Consider the following 17,870-nt stretch of genomic DNA (forward strand, 5'->3'; position numbering starts at 1 on the left):
TGCTGCCATCTGAAGACATGCAAAGCAACCAATCAGAGCCAGGAGGACGGTCTTAGCGCTGTCAATCATCCTCAAGTACACAATGCTAATGTGCTAAAACTGTTTGTCTGTCTTAATTGGTGGCCATGCTAACTAGCCTGAGCATTCATGGCAGCCTGTGCAGCAAAGAGGAAGGGGAAGGTTGTGAGCAGCGCATGCAGAATGGTGATTGACAGCAATAATCCCCTCCTTCTGGCTCTGATTGGTTGTTTTTGACAGAGCGGTGCATTTCTGTAGATGACAGCAGTAGGGAGAAGGCATCATCTGTATCATATACTGTCATGACGGAGTGATCATTTTAACAAATATATAAAAAATATATTTTTTAGAAAAGTTACAAACTGCTACTTTAATTTGAAAAGCTTATCAGGTTTATTAAGACTCTTGCTCAAAATGAAAGCAAAACTTGGCTTACGTAGATCAAAACATCAACATTCAACAACAAAATGGTGAGAACCAGCTTGTCAACAGGTTGATATCAGAACTGACTGAAATAAAATCTGCAGCTGCAGACAGCAGCCGATATTATACACACAGATCATTAAAGTAACGATAGTTATAAGAATTTAGAAACCAAAGTTAAAGAAATTAAATGTTAAGAACATCAGAGCTGCTGTTTGCTAACTGAGACATTCATTGGTAAGATTTTTGCTGCAGCTGTAGAGGTGATGTGAGGAAACATCCTGTCTATTGGGAGATCTGTGAAAGGATCTGGTGACTGTGTTGAGTCACCAGATCTGTGTGACTGGTCACTGTCACACAGATCACCAGTCATATAGAACCTGTATGACCTGTTTGGGTTCTGTGGTTATAGAACCACAGAACCCAAACATACAGACTCTATGTCTCCTTTCCTCTGGACAGACTCAGCCAACAGACCAAACATCCAGCCTTCACCGTCTCCAACATCAACAGCCCAGCTGTGGTTCCCTGAGTTAAAACCCTCAGAGCTCAGGACAGACCACGAGTAACCAAACCTCTCTGGATTATCAGGAAGCTGCTGTTCCTCTCCTGAAGTCAAACTGGTCAAATCTTCAGACAGGATGACCTTTGACCCAGCGGTGTTTGGGTCCAGAACCAAATTTAAAGTCAGTTCCTCCCTTGAAGACCTTTTCTTACAAACTGGACACTCTGTTGCTGGTTTCTCTCTCCACCAGTTCTTCAGACACTCCCTACAGAAGCTGTGACTACATGACAGAACAACCGGATCCGTAAAGACGTCCTGACAGACCGGACAGCAGAGATCCTCCTCTGATCTGGAAGCCATTTTGTCTCTGAGTGAAGCTGAAAACACAGAAGGTCCAGTCAGTCTCGGCTCCCTCCCTCCTCTACTAACTTCCCTCAAAGTGACTCTGAGTGTTTTGGTCCAACTCACCTTCAGTGTGAGCAGCTTGAAGCAGCAGAGCTGGAGGTTTCCACTTTTCCCTCCTGCAGCTGGACTCACTCAGAGGAAGCTGCTAGTTTGGTCTGAAGGTGGATCTGATCGACTCTCTGCAATGAGCAACAACCAGTTAAGTTCCACTTGGAAGTTCAATCCAAAGGTTAATAAATCTCTGAGCTGCTGTAAAACCTCCTGAATCTTTATCAGATCACCTGAGTGAAGTCGGCTCCAACCCTCATCTCCTTAAAATTAGACGGAATTGGTGTCAAAAATGTTCATTTGGGCTGCTGTCATTTTAAAGATATCAATGAATGTTTCCAGAGGTCATCAAAGGTCAACCAGCCAATTCATTTATAAAAATCAAATATGATTTCAATCAACTGTGCCACATTTATGCAACAAAAAATGTGTGAAATGACAATTAAGACTTTTATTTTTAAAAAAAAGTTTTCATAGGTAACCAGAGATCAACGCTCCCGTTTCCACATGAACAAACTCAAACAATGTTAACAATGATTTACACCAAATTTGTTTGATTTTACAAAATGTGTGTGGTGGGGGGCGAGACGCAGATTTTTCCATTAAAGTTTTATTTACTCCATGAGATAAAGTGTCCTGACACCAGTACAGAAGACTTTTCTGGGTCGACGGGCAGATTGAATAAAACTTAGAAAAAGATCACAGAGAATAATGACGAACTGCTGAGTCATCAACATAATGTTCGTGTTTCCTGCTTCTGGGCTTCATTTCTGTTCACTAGTCTAAAATCTCACCTTTCTGTTTTTAAATCTTGTATTTCCTTTAATAGCTGATGATCTTTCATTATTTTCTGACAGTGAAACGGTGAAACTGGGTAAAGGAGTACTTTCAATGAGCGAGGCCGTATGTAAGCAATATCCGCAGCAGGTTTAACTGCCTGATCTGAGCTGATAAGGCCAGCAGGTTTGGCAGGGAATGAAACTTCCCTCCTTCCAAAGCAAACAGTCATTTTAACTGTTTAGGGGTTTCCAGCAGCTCTGAGACACTTTCCCTTCATGTTGCTAATATTAGTCTGCCAGAGGAGTTTTCACAGGCAGCGGCGCGGAGCACGCGCCGGTACGGCCGTTGGGTTTTCCCCGCTTCACAATGTTCTAATCTGAACTTGTTTCCTTCTCATCATGGATGAAATGAAATGGCAAACAGGAAAATCCCCACCTCGTGTCCCAGCTGTCAAAAGTAATAGAAACACTGATTCCAATCATTTTCTGAAGATAAGCGGTTATTATTACAGGCTGTCCCCTGAGAGTGAGGCTCTCCTTTCTCCCATTCACTTCCTGAGCTTTGCTGCATCTTTCAGGCCGCTGCTGCCGGTCCGTCCCATGACGAACTCACACCTGGGGGCGAGTCGGCGTACGCCTTCAGACTGTGGGAGGAAACATGCTCTCAGGAAAACATGGAAACTCCACACGGAAAGGCTCCAGATGAGGCTTGGATCCAGAATCCTCTTTATGTGTGAATTTGCCCAGATTTAGGGTTAAATTGGCATTTAGCGGCAAAATCTCAGTCATAAAATATCAAAACCTCTAAAAGTTTTTATAAATAAGCAAATCTAAGCCATGCAGAATTCACACATTATTATTGTGCTGTTTTATAATCAACAAAAATATAAATGTATTTCAGAGGATCTATGATTAGTCTGTATATGGGCCATTTGTTATGATTGCTGAATAGACGAAATATACTAAAAATATATTTTAGATGGTGAAAAAAATATTTAATTACAGTAGATGGAACAAAAAAAATAAATGTTAGAACACTAACTTGTCAATAGGATGATAAATAAGGATGTGAGAAAAATATATAATGAAATGTTTGGTATGTTGGCTTTAATGTGGAAAAATTAAACTAAATAAAACAGGAGCAAGTTTTAAGCCTGATTTTGTCAAATAATGTCTATTTTCTTTGAAAAAACATATTTACTGCAAATTAGAATATACGTCCCAATGAGTCGTGTTTGTCAGATTACTTTTTGAAAATAACCTTTAGCAGGAATTTTCATTAAACCCACATTTTTGTTTTTAAAATTAGTTTCTTTATTTGTTTGATGTATTATTTCAATTTTAAATTATGCAGAAAGTCATCTTAATTCAAATAAAGGCATCTGTGTGTAATTAATCTATATAAAACATTTCACTCAGTGATACAGTTCCTCAAATAAATTGACTTTACAATAATAATCTGATTAACTGAATGGGTTAACTCAGCCGCAGAGGAAAATACAAATCTTTCCAAAAAGAAAACATTTTATAAAAATATGTTGGAAAGTTTAATTTCCAACATTTGTTTATTATACATAATTAATGTCTAAATTTTGTTTTTGACTTAGTAATTGTTCATAAAATCTATTTATCTCAGAACAACAAAGTTCCAGTTTGGTCTTGATAGAAAAACTGTTGTTTTTCTTTGTTTTGTTTTTTTAGGTAATTAATGTGAAAGTGAAAACAGCGACCACTCATCAGAAAAGAAAAGGATGCAGACAGGAAAATGAAATGAACTGTGCTCTAGTGGTGAGAGAATGAAAGAGTAGAAAGGAGGAAGAAGATGTCGTCACCCTGAGTTTCCATGAAGTAACGGAGAGGAAAATCCCGTCGGTTCTTCAGCTTTCCCTGGAACAGACAGAGAACCTTTTAATGGCAGCTTCATGACTGATTAACTCAGAGAAATTCAACCAGCGTTCTCTTATCATTCATGCAGTTATTTCTGTTTGGAGGAAAGTGAAAGTGGTCCGTAACACCCCGAGTTAGATAAGATAAGCTGTAGGTTGGTTGTCTTAAAGGTTTGTATTGTTATTAACTGTCATAAAAACAGATACTGACTGAGACAGAAGAATACAGAGAAAGAAAGCAGCTCCACTTAAAAAAAAATTAGATGTTTTAATGCTAAAGGAACATAAACTGCTTCCTGTGTTACCAAACTCCAGATGTCTGAGTTACTCTACAGCATTGCATATTCTCAAACAACAAATTCTGGACTAGTTACTTTATTATTACTACTATTTCGGAATTGGTAAAAATATAAATACTGTGTTATTTCATATACAACCTTGCACCATAAACAGTGGAAGCTACTTTTAAAACTTTATCAGTCTGGTTTTCAGCTAAATAAAGTAGTTTTTTCATACACGACAACATTATTTTACATGATTCATTATCAACGCAAAACCACTGAATAAAAATCTGTGGAACATATACAGATATTTAAGGCAAATCTGAACCTAACTTTTGGTGAATGTTTAATTTTGAATTTAAATCTAGTTTTAATTCTCATGATTTAAGCAGCCAAAGACCTTTTTATTCAAAATTTGTATCGGAAGCTGCAGTAAACCAACAAATTTTCAGTCCTGATTTAAAGGAACCATTGGGTTCTGAACATTTTTTCAGGCAGAGTGTTGCCCATCTGAGGAGCAGAGAAATTAAATGATGCTTCACATTTTTGCTGGTTCCGGAAACACTGGGTTCTGAGCTGGATTAGTTCTTTTTTAACGACCCATATCGTTAAAAAAAAGTGCTTTCACAACTCAAATAAAGGTATCCTCTCGAATATGGCGGCTGCGTTGACGTATGACTGCTCTAAAAACAACCAGAATCCAGGCTCCCTTCCCTCACCAACATGGCGGAGTTTTTTGTTGTTGTTGTTGCTGAGGGGCGGAGTCAACCTGTTCGGTTACGGAAAATTTCGCAACGTCACGGATTTTGATTGGCTAAGTCATTCCATATGAAGCACGGAGGAGCCGGCGCGTGAGCCCCAGTAGAGATCCAGCGGTCAGCGGAGATAGATATAGCAGAAGACAAACGGTCAAAGCGACAAACACCGGAGCAGACGGAACCTTTCCTGGACTAAAGTTGGACCCAGGAGCAGTGAAGACTCACCAGTCCGAACCCGAAGCCGGTAGAAGGTGTTAAATATCGGCGCTGCGCAGTTTTATCCTCCTGTTTCTGATCCAAGCAAGCTGCGAAGTGAGAGGACAGCCATGATTTCCCCCCTGTGCCTCGTGTTGATGCTGTCCGCCTCCGTCCTCTCAGAGTCGGTGAGTCCATCCAGGCCGAACCGAACCGAGCCCACTGCTTTCTGTGCTTGGTTTAACGGGTTCAGCTGTGTCTTTGGTTGATTTGTATCTGGTTTACTGTAAAACTGCGGGTTTTCAGGCTCGGACTCCCACAGCCTGCTCCTATTATCCCAGATGGGGCCCAGATTGGGGAGGGGGTGGGGGGCGGCTCCAGAACCAGAACCAGAACTGCTCAGTTGTAACCCAGATAACTTTTCATCTAGTATCCAGCCAAATCTAACTTCATAGATGTCTGTTTTAGTATAAATGTTGAGGAGAAACTTGAACAACCCGGGGTTAGAGCAAGTTTTCCCTCCTCCTCCAAACATTTGGGAAGAGTTAAACAGGGACTTCCTGTGTTCCCAGATCCAAAAGGTTGACTTAATCCCGAAAGAATTTGTGTGCTGCGGGTTTGGAAGAACCAGACTCCCTCCCTGGACTTTTTGGTGTCGGTTTGGGCTTTTCCATGATGTTTGCTGATCCAGCAGCTCTCCTCAGCCCAGAACCTCTCATTTCCAAACAGGTTTTCCCGTTTAAAAAAAAAAGCCAAATCAACAATTATCCAGACTCTGAGGCATTTTCTTTGGTTGCATTTTAAAACTCCAAAAACAAATTTCACAATGTTCTGCTGTCTGTCGTAAACATGTTAATATTTCCTCAGCTCAGTCTGTAAAGATTAACAGTGTGCTGGTCAGATTTTGGCTCAGACGAGCCGATCCCACTGCTACTCATGTTTAAACAGGAATTATCCTTCAGCAAGAGAAAACATTTGCAAGAAAAGACTTAAATTTTCAAGATTAAACTGATGCTGGATGAGTCTAGTGTGGTAGGTGATTATCCATCTCAAGGTGTCATGCTGTGGGCTTCCTCTATGGACAAATTAACACAGAAATTGCTTAATCTAGTTTGGGCAGACGCACCCTGACTGGATCAGTCTGACCCAATCTAATGGACCCAGTGAATCATCCTGGTGTAGACGTTGGGCTCATGGAAGCGGAAATCCTGGGTATTTTGGATGGGAGTGAATTTATTTGATTGGTCAACTGTTGAGGCAGGTACCAGTGTCTCCAGCAACCTGTTGCAATGTGTGTAACAGGTTCTGGTTCCCTTTGGGTCGTAGTAGATCCGCCATCTCTTGGTTCTGACCAGCTGTTGGAGGTTATATTCTTGTTCCTCAGTTTAGTCATGTGACCTTGTTGTGTACAAACAGGAACAGCTGATTGGTTGGTTGGTTTCTGTGGATTTTTCCTGGTTGAGTAAATAAACCTGTGACTTTAGTTTTTTTGTGTGTGTTTTCACTGAGTGATAATTCTGGGTGGAGGTGGAGGAGTGGTGCTGCGGGCCACCCACAGTCCTCTCCTCCTCCCAGCTTCTCTGAACAAATGGAGGGAAACGGCAGTAATGGCAGGTTTAGCCTGATGCGTTTTCACCCTCCTCCAGTCTTCAATCATCGGAAAGCCGGCAGGAATTTCTAAGATGATCTGATCCACCTCGTTTTTACTGTCTGTGATATTCCTCACCTCTTTTTTTTTCCTTCCTTCATGCTGGAATGTGACCTCTGGTGATCTTGACCGGCCCTCTGGGGGATTTTACACACTTGGAGGGATCTCAATAGGGCCTCGGGGTCTTTTCACAGGGACGCTCCTTTCTAGCCTGGTGTGGAAACACCTACAGCTTTCCCACCGAAACATTCCCCCTCATCCTGTTTCTCCTGCTCTGTAAGCGAAGCTCCAGGCTCTTGCCTCCTCGGCCCGTCGCTCCGTCTTTCTTCCCTCTCTTCCCGGTTCTTTGAAAGGCCTTCCCTTCCCCTCCCTCTCACTCGCCGCTTTTTCATCTCCTGCTGAGGTCATCGGTGGTATGTGGCTTCGGCGTTCCTCGCTAATCGATAACAATGTTCCCTCACCTGACAAAAGAACGCGCTCTGAAAGCAAGCAGAGCCACGGGAATGATCGGAATGTGTTTGAGGATTAAGGTGGATTTCTAATCCACTGGAAACCAAACAGGAAGTTTTTGGAATCGAAGCATCCAACCTTGGTTTGTTTCGGTTTAGTCTGGAGAGATGGAGCCAAACGCATCCGGCTGTTCCAGCTTTCCGGCTCGTCAGCCTGAATGTTTTCTGCTCCTGTTGGGATACAAGTTGGAACGGGTCCTTGCTGAGCAGGATGGGGGTGGGAGACGGGAAAGCACCTGAGGATCTGAGGAAAATTATCCTGCCTTTAAATAAAGAGGTTATTGTCACACGTGAGAGTAAAGGAGAGCGAACTTCCTGTGGCTCGTCGAGGCGTGACGCTCCGGTTTGATCTCAAATTGGTTTTAATTGGCTCTATTAATGCAGATTAAAGGCTGTTAATCAGTGGAGTTAATCCAGCAACCCTCGGCTTGTTGGCTCCTTTCTGGTGGATCTTGTAGGAATGTGGCCGGTTTGGCATTTAGCCTCTCGGATCATTTGCAAGAGAATGAGGCAGGATTTTTAAAGGATGTTTTTCTTTTTTGTCTCCCTTGCATGACGGGGCGCTGTGAAAGCCGCCGCGTTGAAAGGACGAAGGCAAGGAGGGGAGCGTGATAAATAGTATGACTAGGATGTAATAATGGTTCCTGCTTTGCTGTCCGCTGGTCTATAAAATCCCTTTGGGCCCAGGAATGTTGGCACGGAGAGAGGAGCTTTTTGTCCTTCCTGGCTGCGCTGGCGGGCCGCCGAACCCGACCTCCCTCCACCCCGTCCAACCGCTGCATACTCTGGCAGCGCCGACGGGAACTATACTGGTGCATTTAGCTTTAAACCCCCGTATCACTTTCATCCCTCTTCTTTCTTTGAAAGAACTGTAATTAAACTACTTCCATGAATCCTGCAGGAACTCCGGACAGAACCAGGAACTCTGGAGACTGGAGACATTTTCTGTGGTGGTTGGACTGGATTAAAGTTTTTAATCAAGTTAATTGTAGGGTTATTATCACAATTTAATCAAACTATATATCAACAAAAACATTATTGAATAACTGGACATATGAGCACAAACACAAAGACATTTCTTGTTTTTAATGTTATTCAGGTTATTCCACCATCAAATTAATTTTTTTACGGAAATCCTTTTGAAATGTGGAGCGTTTACGCCGACGTTGGCCTTGAGGACGTCTGTGCTGCTGAAGCATGTTTAGCATTGAGATGCCGCTTTAGCCTTGAACAGCTTCGCTGGCGAGCTAACTCCTGTTAGCACAGCAACAGACTTTTCCAGCGTCTTCATCAGATTTTCTGGAAGCAGAACTTAATCCTGGCTGAAGCATCTTCGTTGTCCAGCGCTGCTGGCGGATGTTTGTGCTTCAGGTTTACGGGCGTAGACCTGTAAACATCAGTACAGTCTACTGATGTACCCCAACTCCAGACATTTGGGTAAGATTCATCTCCCGATTGCACAGTCCTTCCAAAGATTTGTTTCCAGTCTGATTTGGAAAAACTTTCTTTGGTTCATCGGTTAAATGAAACATTTTAAAATAAATGTTACATTCTAAGAAAAAAATTAACGCATAAAAATGTAATGAATCATCTAAATTAACACGTTTGGATGACGGCCCTCATAAAACCAACAGGCAGGTGGAAAACCTCTGACATATCGTTGTAATCCTTTTTCTAATTTTGAGCCAAAAAGCTTAAAGTTGGGATGGAAGCTCACATTTTCCCGCCATGTTTAGATTAGATTTCATCAACCCAGCTTGAGCAGAACGGCTGACATGGGATCCTACATCACTGGGAGATGTTAACATATTTTATTTATAGTAGTCTTTTATATCTTGAGCTCTCTAAAGGTTAAATGTTCTGCAGCTCCATTCTGCTGCGTTCGTCCGGGACGCTGACCATCAGCAGAACTGACCAGCAGTCGCCTTCCTCCTCTGCAGTTCATGCTGAGGTTTTGCTTCGTGAAGCAGCTGAAATCTGACCTCCTGCTCTGCAGGAACGTCATGTTTTACTCCTGCTTTTGGATTTGTTTGCCTGGAGCTCCGTTTATTTGCCTGGCTGTGGTTCTGCTTGGCGTTTTGGATGTGGAAGCAAACCAACTCAGGTTCTGCTGGTTTTCGCAGCGTTGCGTAACAGAGCCGGTTGCTGTGGAGCTCGGAGGAGTTTTCCTCGCTAAATGAGAGCAAATCAAGTTAGTTTGCGTCTCGGTGAATGTCCTCACACAGATCAGAGTGTTTGTGGCGTTTCTGACTGGATCTGCAGAACTCGGCTGCAGGTTCTCGGCCTGTTTCTGTGATCAGCCGAGTGTCGGCGCGTAATTTTCCAGAAAGTTCTGAGTTGGTCGGGACTCTGAGACTGTTTTCCTGCCGGACTCTGCAGGCTGACGTTGGTTCTCGGAGCGTCGGTTTGCTTTGGCTCCTCCAGAGCCGAGACAGGAATGTGGTGGCTGACTGAGCAGCCGAGACCTCGACTGGCGAGCCGGCCCACATCCAGGCACATTCCTCAGTCAGAACACACACACACACACACACACACACACACACACACACACACACACACACACACACACACACACACACACACACACACACACACCGAGCTACAGTCAGCATAAAGCAGCAGCGGACCAGCCATGCCTCCAGGCCTGATATTTTCCGTTTTTGTTCCAGGCTCAGGTATCAGAATATAAACTAAACGCTGCAGATTCCTTCTGATCAGAACCAGAACCGACTGCAGCAGGCTTTGGTCCGGCCATGCGTTCATGTTCTGATTCTAAATGTTCAGTATTTTAAATCAGAGCCCATCTTCTCTGAACGCCGCTTGCAGCATCGTGACTCTAATCAGAGTTAATGCCTCTAACTGGGCCGTTCCTCGGCTTCCTGCTGGAAGTCAAAGCTCTTATTGTGTCCATCCATCAGGTCTTCTTGTCTCCTGGGACTTTTGTTTGACACTGAATGGATTTGATGCTTCCTGATGTTTCCTGACTTTCAGCGCTGCAGCTGCATCTTTCATCCAATAAAAGCTCTTCAGCATGGTTGTCTTCATCCGGTTCTGCCTGGAGGAGAAACGCCGGATGTGATGAATGGATTACTGCTCCGTCGCTCACGGCTTCAGGAACGACCCGGTATTGTCTGGTTATCGTGGCCCAACGGTCTCATCACTGGCAGGAAGTGTCCAATAAAAGCTGCGTGGATAAGATCAGCCGCTCCCTCAGGAGGATCCTCATCAGAACCCCATTAGACCCATTAAGCCCAGAACCTCCGCTTCCCATTGAGTCTGTCGCCATGAAACAGGAAGTCTGGGAGAAAACTGGATCTTCTGCTTCTTCTCAGAAATAACGGCATTGGTGCTGGAGTTACTTCTGGACCAAACGACCTGGAAGTCCAACTACTGACTGGAATCAGCTGAAAGTACCAGAAGGCGTTGTAGGAAGACCGGGCATGATGTTCTGCTCCAGACTGAAACCGCATCCTGAAAGGTCCGGTTGGGGGTCATGCGCCTCCGGTTGGGAAAGCGGCCGGATGTTTGAAAGGTGGAGCGGCTGCCTGCCGTTTCCACGGCTCCGTGTGAATGGAGCAGATGCTCCTCTACGGGTCGGCAGACGGAGGGATTGTTTTCAGTTGGACCCGGTTGGCTCACTCATTGACATGCTGGAGGCATGTCCACATCTTTGTTCCCTGTCACAGATTGGACCCGGGTCCAAACTGGGTTGTTCTGGACCGTGGGTGGCCCAGGAAGGAGGTGATGATTAGTCGTAAGCTGCTGAATGATTCGCGTTTGAAAAGTTTTCTCATAAATAAACCTGGAGCTGAAGTTTCTGCCCAGGAATAAACCGAAATATCCCATAAAACTTCTACAATAGTTGGTCTGAAATGCAGTCAAACTTCGTCTCTTGTCTGTTGTCCGGTTGGCAGCATTCCCAACCACATCCCAGCGGAAGGAAAACTCCAGCCGTTTCTTCGTTTGCTTGTTGGAAGTTTTCTGCTCCTTCCTCCGCCATGCCTGGAGATTCACGCAATGAACTCTGAGTCACATGATCAGCGAGACCAAACAAGCTCTGCAATTAAGAAGCTTTGGTTGAACAAAGAGCGGCTCTGTGTGACAGAAACGGGCCGGATGGTGGGAGTTTATCTGGGTCGGAATGATGATGATGATGATGGTCTGGGTTGCAGGTCCGTTCAGAGTGAGAAGTAACAGATTTTAACTCTGGATCCTTTCTCAGTTCCCCCTTCCTGTTTGTCGGGTCCATCTGGATGCAAGGTTCTGATTTGGCTCGGCTCCACAGCCGCCTGCGGGTCACATGCGGCTCATTACAGTCGGAACCGAAGGCGGACGGCCGCTGATGTTTCTGTCAGTAAACATCGTCTCTCTGCGGCACATGGTGTCGTTTATTCCCGCTTCTCCATGAAGTTTGGACCGCAGCCGGCCCGGCTTTGTGTTGCTGTTCTGGAGCGCGAACACATTTGGTTCCAATCTGCCTGTTGAGGTTGGCTGCGGTGGCGTTTCCAGGGCAACAGCGTGTTTGGTTAGCCGTCCGCAGCTTCAGTTTCATCTCCTGAGCTTTGTGTCGGCGGGTGGAGCCCGGTATTTATAGCGCCGTCCATTAAAGTTGCTGATCTTATTGTTTACAGGCTTTGTTTGTGGTTCTGTTGGGTTTCATGTTCTGCGGATCGACTCGGCGCTGCCGTGTCTCTGAACCTCACTGGGGTTATTTTTGTCACGGACTCGGCCCGGTTCTGGTCTCCTCTTGCGTAACGGATCCCATCTTCCCGCCCTCGGTCCGACTGGGATGATCCCGCTCTGACTCGAGTTTCATAACTGCAGGGGGTTAAAGGTCAGGGGCCGCCAGGATGAGGAGCCGTCATGGTAAACATTAACATGGTGACGATTCCAGCCAGTTGAACCAGTTTAACTCTAACTGGTTGGAACGTAGCGCACTGGAACATGAAGCTTCAGTTTGATCTGCAGGACTAAAAGCAACATGAGTTCAGACCAACTTCCTGAGCCGAGTTGATCTGTGGTTCATTACTGAACATGAAGCAACACCGGATGAAACATTAAAGATCTTCAGTTTTAACGAGTTACTGATTAACAGCCAGATGAACGTCTGAGCCGGTCTGCAGGGCAGAACCAGAGAATCTTCCCTCGATGCAGAAAACCGTTTTATTTGGGTCTAAAATGCATTTTAAAAACCAGCAGGTAGATTGTCCAGAACAGATCTGTCAAACGTTTACTTTAAATGTTTTCACTGAACTGATGAATCGACTGGACCCACAGTTACCCAAATGAAAACGACAGGAAACAGAACGGCTGTCAACGTCTTCATCCCCTTCAAAATAAGAGCATGAATATAAAACTGTTCTGTTCATTATTCAACTGGAAGTTTACAAAACAGCCAAGTAAATGAGTGCTTTATCATTTGTGGTAAAAACTGAAATTGCCAAATGTTTTCAAAGTCGGTAAAAATGCTGAGCTAAAATTGGCTGTTATTATTTGTGACTGAGTTGAACTAACTTTGTAAAGTTCCTCCAGACATTCGTTGTGAATTGGTGCTTTATGAATGGACTGAATTTTCTTTCCATTTTTCCTGGAGCCAAATCCAGTAGTAATCTCCAACAGCTCCAAGCTCCTCCAGGAGCCGGAACAAGCGAACCTTTGTTCTTTACTTGGTTCTGCTGGTTTTAGTTCTGGTTGCAGAGTCGGAATAAATATTTACTCACAAACCCAAAATGTTCCCAGTTAAATCCGGCTGAAATATGCCAGCCCTAAAGGTTTGTCATTTTAAAAAGAAACAGTTTTCAGGGCTTTAAACCTGCTGGAAGCCGCAGAGTGAAGAGAAGCAGGCCTGAGGGGTCGCCACGGAAACCTGTGACTCGGTCCTGGTTTAATCAGCCCGGCTCCGAGGAATGGGATTCCTGCAACGTAACTCGGCAGGCATGTTGCAGCCCGACTCGGATGAGGAAACACAGAGCCACGAGTCATCGCTTTGCGTCTGAGGCAGAACCGCCTGCAGGGCCGGAAACGGGTCTCTGAGCCGAACTTCCAGAAAACATTCCCTGTCAGGGTGAAAGTATCATGAGAGGGAAATGGCTGCTCCGGCTCCAGAGCCGAGTTCATCGACACGTCTCTGCAGAACTCACATGGAAGCGATTACCAGAACCATGACGTCGGCGCTGCTGGCCCGGCCCGTCAGGATGTGGTGTTTGTGGTCGACTTTTATTCCGAGAAATTCCCGTTTCTATATATAAGAGCTGAAAAAGCTCAACATTTTATTCCTGTTTCAGTTAAATCTGCTCTCTGCTTCAGTTCCCTTAACTGGACTGAACTGACGTACTAAACCACAGCAGTCAGGAATGATCCGTTCAGCGGACTCGTTTGGTTCTGTTGACGCCAGAGCCGGTCGGATTGGAGTCAGAACCAGGAAGAGGTGAAAGCAGGAGTCGTTTTGTCCTAAGAAGCTCTGCAGCTGTGAGGAATGAGTCTCTGAGGAAAACGTCTGGAACAAGGAATCCTGTTGAAGTTTGGCTGCAAGTTATCACTGCATGTTTTCCCGTTTTCCAACTGAGAATTCCCAGTCCACAGATTTAAAAACCACTGAGAGGATTCTCCTCCGGCTGATGAAAAATATTCAGAATGAAGTTTTTCTTCTCTGCTTCCTTCCTCTGGGAGCTGAACAGTTTCCTGCTTTTAGCAGCTGGTTGGGAATTCCTGTTTCACACACACACACACACACTGCTTCATCCTTAAGCTTATTAACTGTGTGTGTTAATCAGGCTGATGGAGGTGTGTGTCTGCAGTCGGTGGGATCCTGAAATGTGATTAAAGTGCCGTTGGGTCCGGTTTGGTTCGGTCCGGTTCTCAGTGATGATTCCTGGTTCTGGATGTTTAAAGATTCCCGGGAATTCTGGCTCTGTAGCTTTGGGAATGAAATCCTTCCTGAACCGCCCGTTGTGTCCCAGCAGGTCAGGGAGACGGAGACATGGATGCCCATGAGCACCACGCAGACGGTTGCCATGTCGACGGACGGCGGCGACCTGGAGGCATCGGGAGACTCTTCGAACGGCTCCGACTTTGGTTTCACAGACGATGAAGACGACGATTATTACGACGAAGAGTACGATATGTCCGGATCCGGAGAAGGAGGTCGGTTCTGGTTTTTAAAAACAAAACGTTCTTTAACTTCTGCTTGGATCTAAAATACTTTTATTTTCGTTCTCTTTAGAAACCGAGTCCAGACCTTCAGCTAAGGTGAGAACGGTTCTGAATGCAGGTTCTGTGAGGTTCTGGAACGAGTTCTGACCCGGTTGTTTTCCCCTGCAGCCCGACTTCGATAACAGGATCCCTGACCTGCCGAACCCGGTGGGACCAAAAGACGAGATCAACGTGGTGAAGAACACAAACGAGATTCCTCTGCTGGGCAGCGAACCCAAAGCCAAGGAGGAGAACCCGTCCAACGTCCTGATGTCCCAGGCCACAGGGGACAGCATCTTCAACAAGACGGAGGTCCTGGCAGGTCGGTACCGGCGCCGCGGCTCAGTTTTACACATTCTTACTGTGAAAATGTTAGCTTAGCTTCTCCTAGATTAATTTTTCCAGATAAATTCTTATTTTAACTTGTAAAATTTAAAAGTCTGTGTTGCCGTTTGGTCATCAGCTGTTTATACTCGGGCTCTTATTTTGAAGGCTGTTTTACGCATCAGTCCTGATTCCCGCTTCACACTGCGACTGTTTTATTCCCCAATAATTTTATTTAAAACAGACATAATGGAGCAAAATATTTTATAACATTTGAATAATTTTAAATTAAATTGGTTTTACCGTGTGAAGCGGTGGTGTCCAAACTTTTCCCTGTTTTTTTTAGTTTTTGTCAACAAAAAACAAATCTGTCAATCATTTAAGATCCAGATCATAAAGTGATTAAAACTGTTGCAAATTAAAGGAAAAACCAGGAATTTCATGTTTTAGGTCTCGTTAGTCGTTTTGTTTTATTGGCCAAGTTTTTACGGTTCTTGACTCAAAATCATTTGGAGGGCAGCAGATGGCCCACGGACCACAGTTTGGACACCGCTGATTTACAGTCAGGGAGTCTTGTATTTGATTAAATGAAATAAAAAGTGTTTTTGTTTGTCTGCTGCAGCTGTGATCGCCGGCTGCGCCGTCTGCCTCATGTTCGCCGTGCTCCTCATCCTCCTCCTCATCTACCGCATGAAGAAGAAGGACGAAGGCAGCTACGACCTGGGGAAGAAGCCCATCTACAAGAAGGCCCCCACCACAGAGATCTACGCGTAGGCCCCGCCCCCAGCCCCGCCTCCTTCCTCCCTGACCTCACATACACACAAACACACACACCTCAGCCGTAAAAACCCGACCGGCGGCCCTGCAGTGCCTCATCTTCATCACCTCGTGTTCCTTCAGCGGCGTGGCGCCGCCTCGACTGATTGACTGACTCCGCCTCCTGATGCGTACGAATCTCACTGACCAATCAGAGGCCGAGTTTCCTGGCAGGTTGGAGCGTTTCCGCTACGGTACGCCGTGTTTTCCGGATCAAGCTGAGAGGAAAAAAACAACAGAATGAACTTTTCCTGCTAAACACTAACAGATGTTATTTATTCACTCGTCTTCCTCGGTCTGCAGTTTCTGTCTCCGTTTTCTTTTTTTTGATGGAAAAGTTTTTCAGACTGCTTTTATTTTGAAAAGGCCTGTAGCCGTTAGCTTTGCTGTTAGAGATCACAATCATGTTAATATTTTTAATTTATCTGCTGGAGTCCCAGAGGCAGGCCTGTCTTTGTTTCTGTAACAGATTTTGTATTAAAACGAGCTTCCGATTCCTCGGGTCCGTTTCCCTTCCTGCCCGACGATCCGGCGCGAACGGCCCGGGAAAACACAGAGCGCCTCCGCTGCTGGGAAGGAGCGAGAATCCTCAGGATGTTTGGGAATGATCACCGCCGTGCCTCCAGTTTGGGACAAACGTTTAGCAGAAATGAATTTTCTGAGGAGTTTCCAGGGTTGCATCCCGACTCTCGTGAATCGAATCCCCCTTTCATTCACAAAAGGTGAAAATCCTCCGTTTTCTCCACATCCTGGAGGTTCTGGAAAACCTTTCCGTCTCGTTTTGGTTCTGTTGTTTTTTTTTCGTCAGGGCTTTCCTCGATAAGCTACACCGACCGTTTCTCCAGTCAGCCTGAGACTCCACGAGCAAACCTGAAGCCGAAATATGAATAATTTCTGTAATGAAGCTCGTGTTTCTCTGGCGGAGGCGGCCGGACCCAGACTGATCCGACCTGTAAATAGTCCTTCAGTAAAACGTATCTGACGGTTGGTACCGCTTCCTGGCAGCAGAAATATCTACCAAATATTTAAATGCCAAATAGTTTGTGTTTCCCACGGTAACGCTCATGTGATCGACTGTAAATGTAAAGTTTTTATACTAACTCTCCTCGTCCTCCTCGTTTGTTTTCCTGCTTTAGATCAACTTCCCTTTTTGTATTAATTTAACTGTCAAATAATTTTATTGCCTTCCTTCAGGTTTGGGTGTCTGGCCCTTTAAGCTGTTGTACATGTGATTCTCAAAGTTTTATACACACTAGTTTGATTTTCAGAGACCTAGTTTTGAAACGATTTATTTTGTAAGAATTTCTTTTATCTTTTAGACATTTTTTGCTTTCATATTTATGTTTTTTGCTGTTTTTATGTGTAGAAGGAGAAATCATGTGGTTCATCTCCATATTCAGGGGATGTTGTGCGATGAGCCGCGTCGACGGCAGCAGACCTGGGCCTGACCTTTTTCGTTTTTTGTTACTGGGGCGAGTCCAAGAGGTTCTGTAGGACCGAGCCGACCTGGACGCCTGGCGGCGCCGGGGGCGGAGCTCTGAGATTAGGAGTTGGGAAAAATAAAAATGTCCGTCGTTCCCAGGTCTGGGCGGTCGGCGTGGAGAGAAAGTTCTGCTGCTTAATGTCAAACACCAGTGGAGCGAAGAAGCCAATGAATCATTGGTTTCTACATGCAGGTTCTGATTTATTATTGGAAATAAAGCTATTTTTATGCACATCAACAGATGAAACCCGTCTCTGTCTTCTGTCATCATGACCTCCAGATGCGCCGCTTCAGATTTCTAGACTAAATATGATGAATCTAAACTAAAAACAAAAGTCCAGCCTTGGACTTTTTCCATGAATTATTTAAATACCTGCAGATTAAAGAATCGACTTTTTGTTTCTTTACAGAACGATGGAAGAAGGAAAACTTCCCAGAATCCTGCTGACATTCCCAGCAGATTTCTCTCGAGGCATTTTACCAAAAAATCAGTTCATAAATTTATTCCAAATGATCGTAACACGATCGGTTCATTGTTGAAATGAAAGTCAACAGAATGATACCAAAATTATTCTTTTAGATCTTTTTATTTCTCTGCATT

The 17,870-nt window shown here is 44.7% G+C and overlaps 1 protein-coding gene across 2 annotated transcripts; it reads left to right on the forward strand.

The window, feature by feature from the left end:
* Nucleotides 1-5,189: 5,189 nt before the first annotated feature.
* On the forward strand, nt 5,190-17,516 carry sdc4 (syndecan 4). 2 transcript variants are annotated; one of them, XM_014995612.2, is made up of 5 exons: nt 5,190-5,486; nt 14,415-14,598; nt 14,678-14,703; nt 14,776-14,968; nt 15,593-17,516. In XM_014995612.2, the coding sequence occupies exons 1-5, from the start codon at nt 5,430-5,432 to the stop codon at nt 15,742-15,744; spliced, it is 612 nt and encodes a 203-aa protein (XP_014851098.2). In that variant the 5' UTR covers nt 5,190-5,429; the 3' UTR covers nt 15,745-17,516. The 2 variants fall into 2 exon arrangements, with proteins under 2 accessions (XP_014851098.2, XP_014851099.2); XM_014995613.2 differs by having other exon boundaries at nt 5,191-5,486; nt 14,418-14,598.
* Nucleotides 17,517-17,870: the final 354 nt, after the last annotated feature.

This window comes from Poecilia mexicana, unplaced genomic scaffold (assembly GCF_051168715.1).
Source record: "Poecilia mexicana isolate PSO_F unplaced genomic scaffold, ASM5116871v1 scaffold_5, whole genome shotgun sequence".
Taxonomy (NCBI): domain Eukaryota; kingdom Metazoa; phylum Chordata; class Actinopteri; order Cyprinodontiformes; family Poeciliidae; genus Poecilia; species Poecilia mexicana.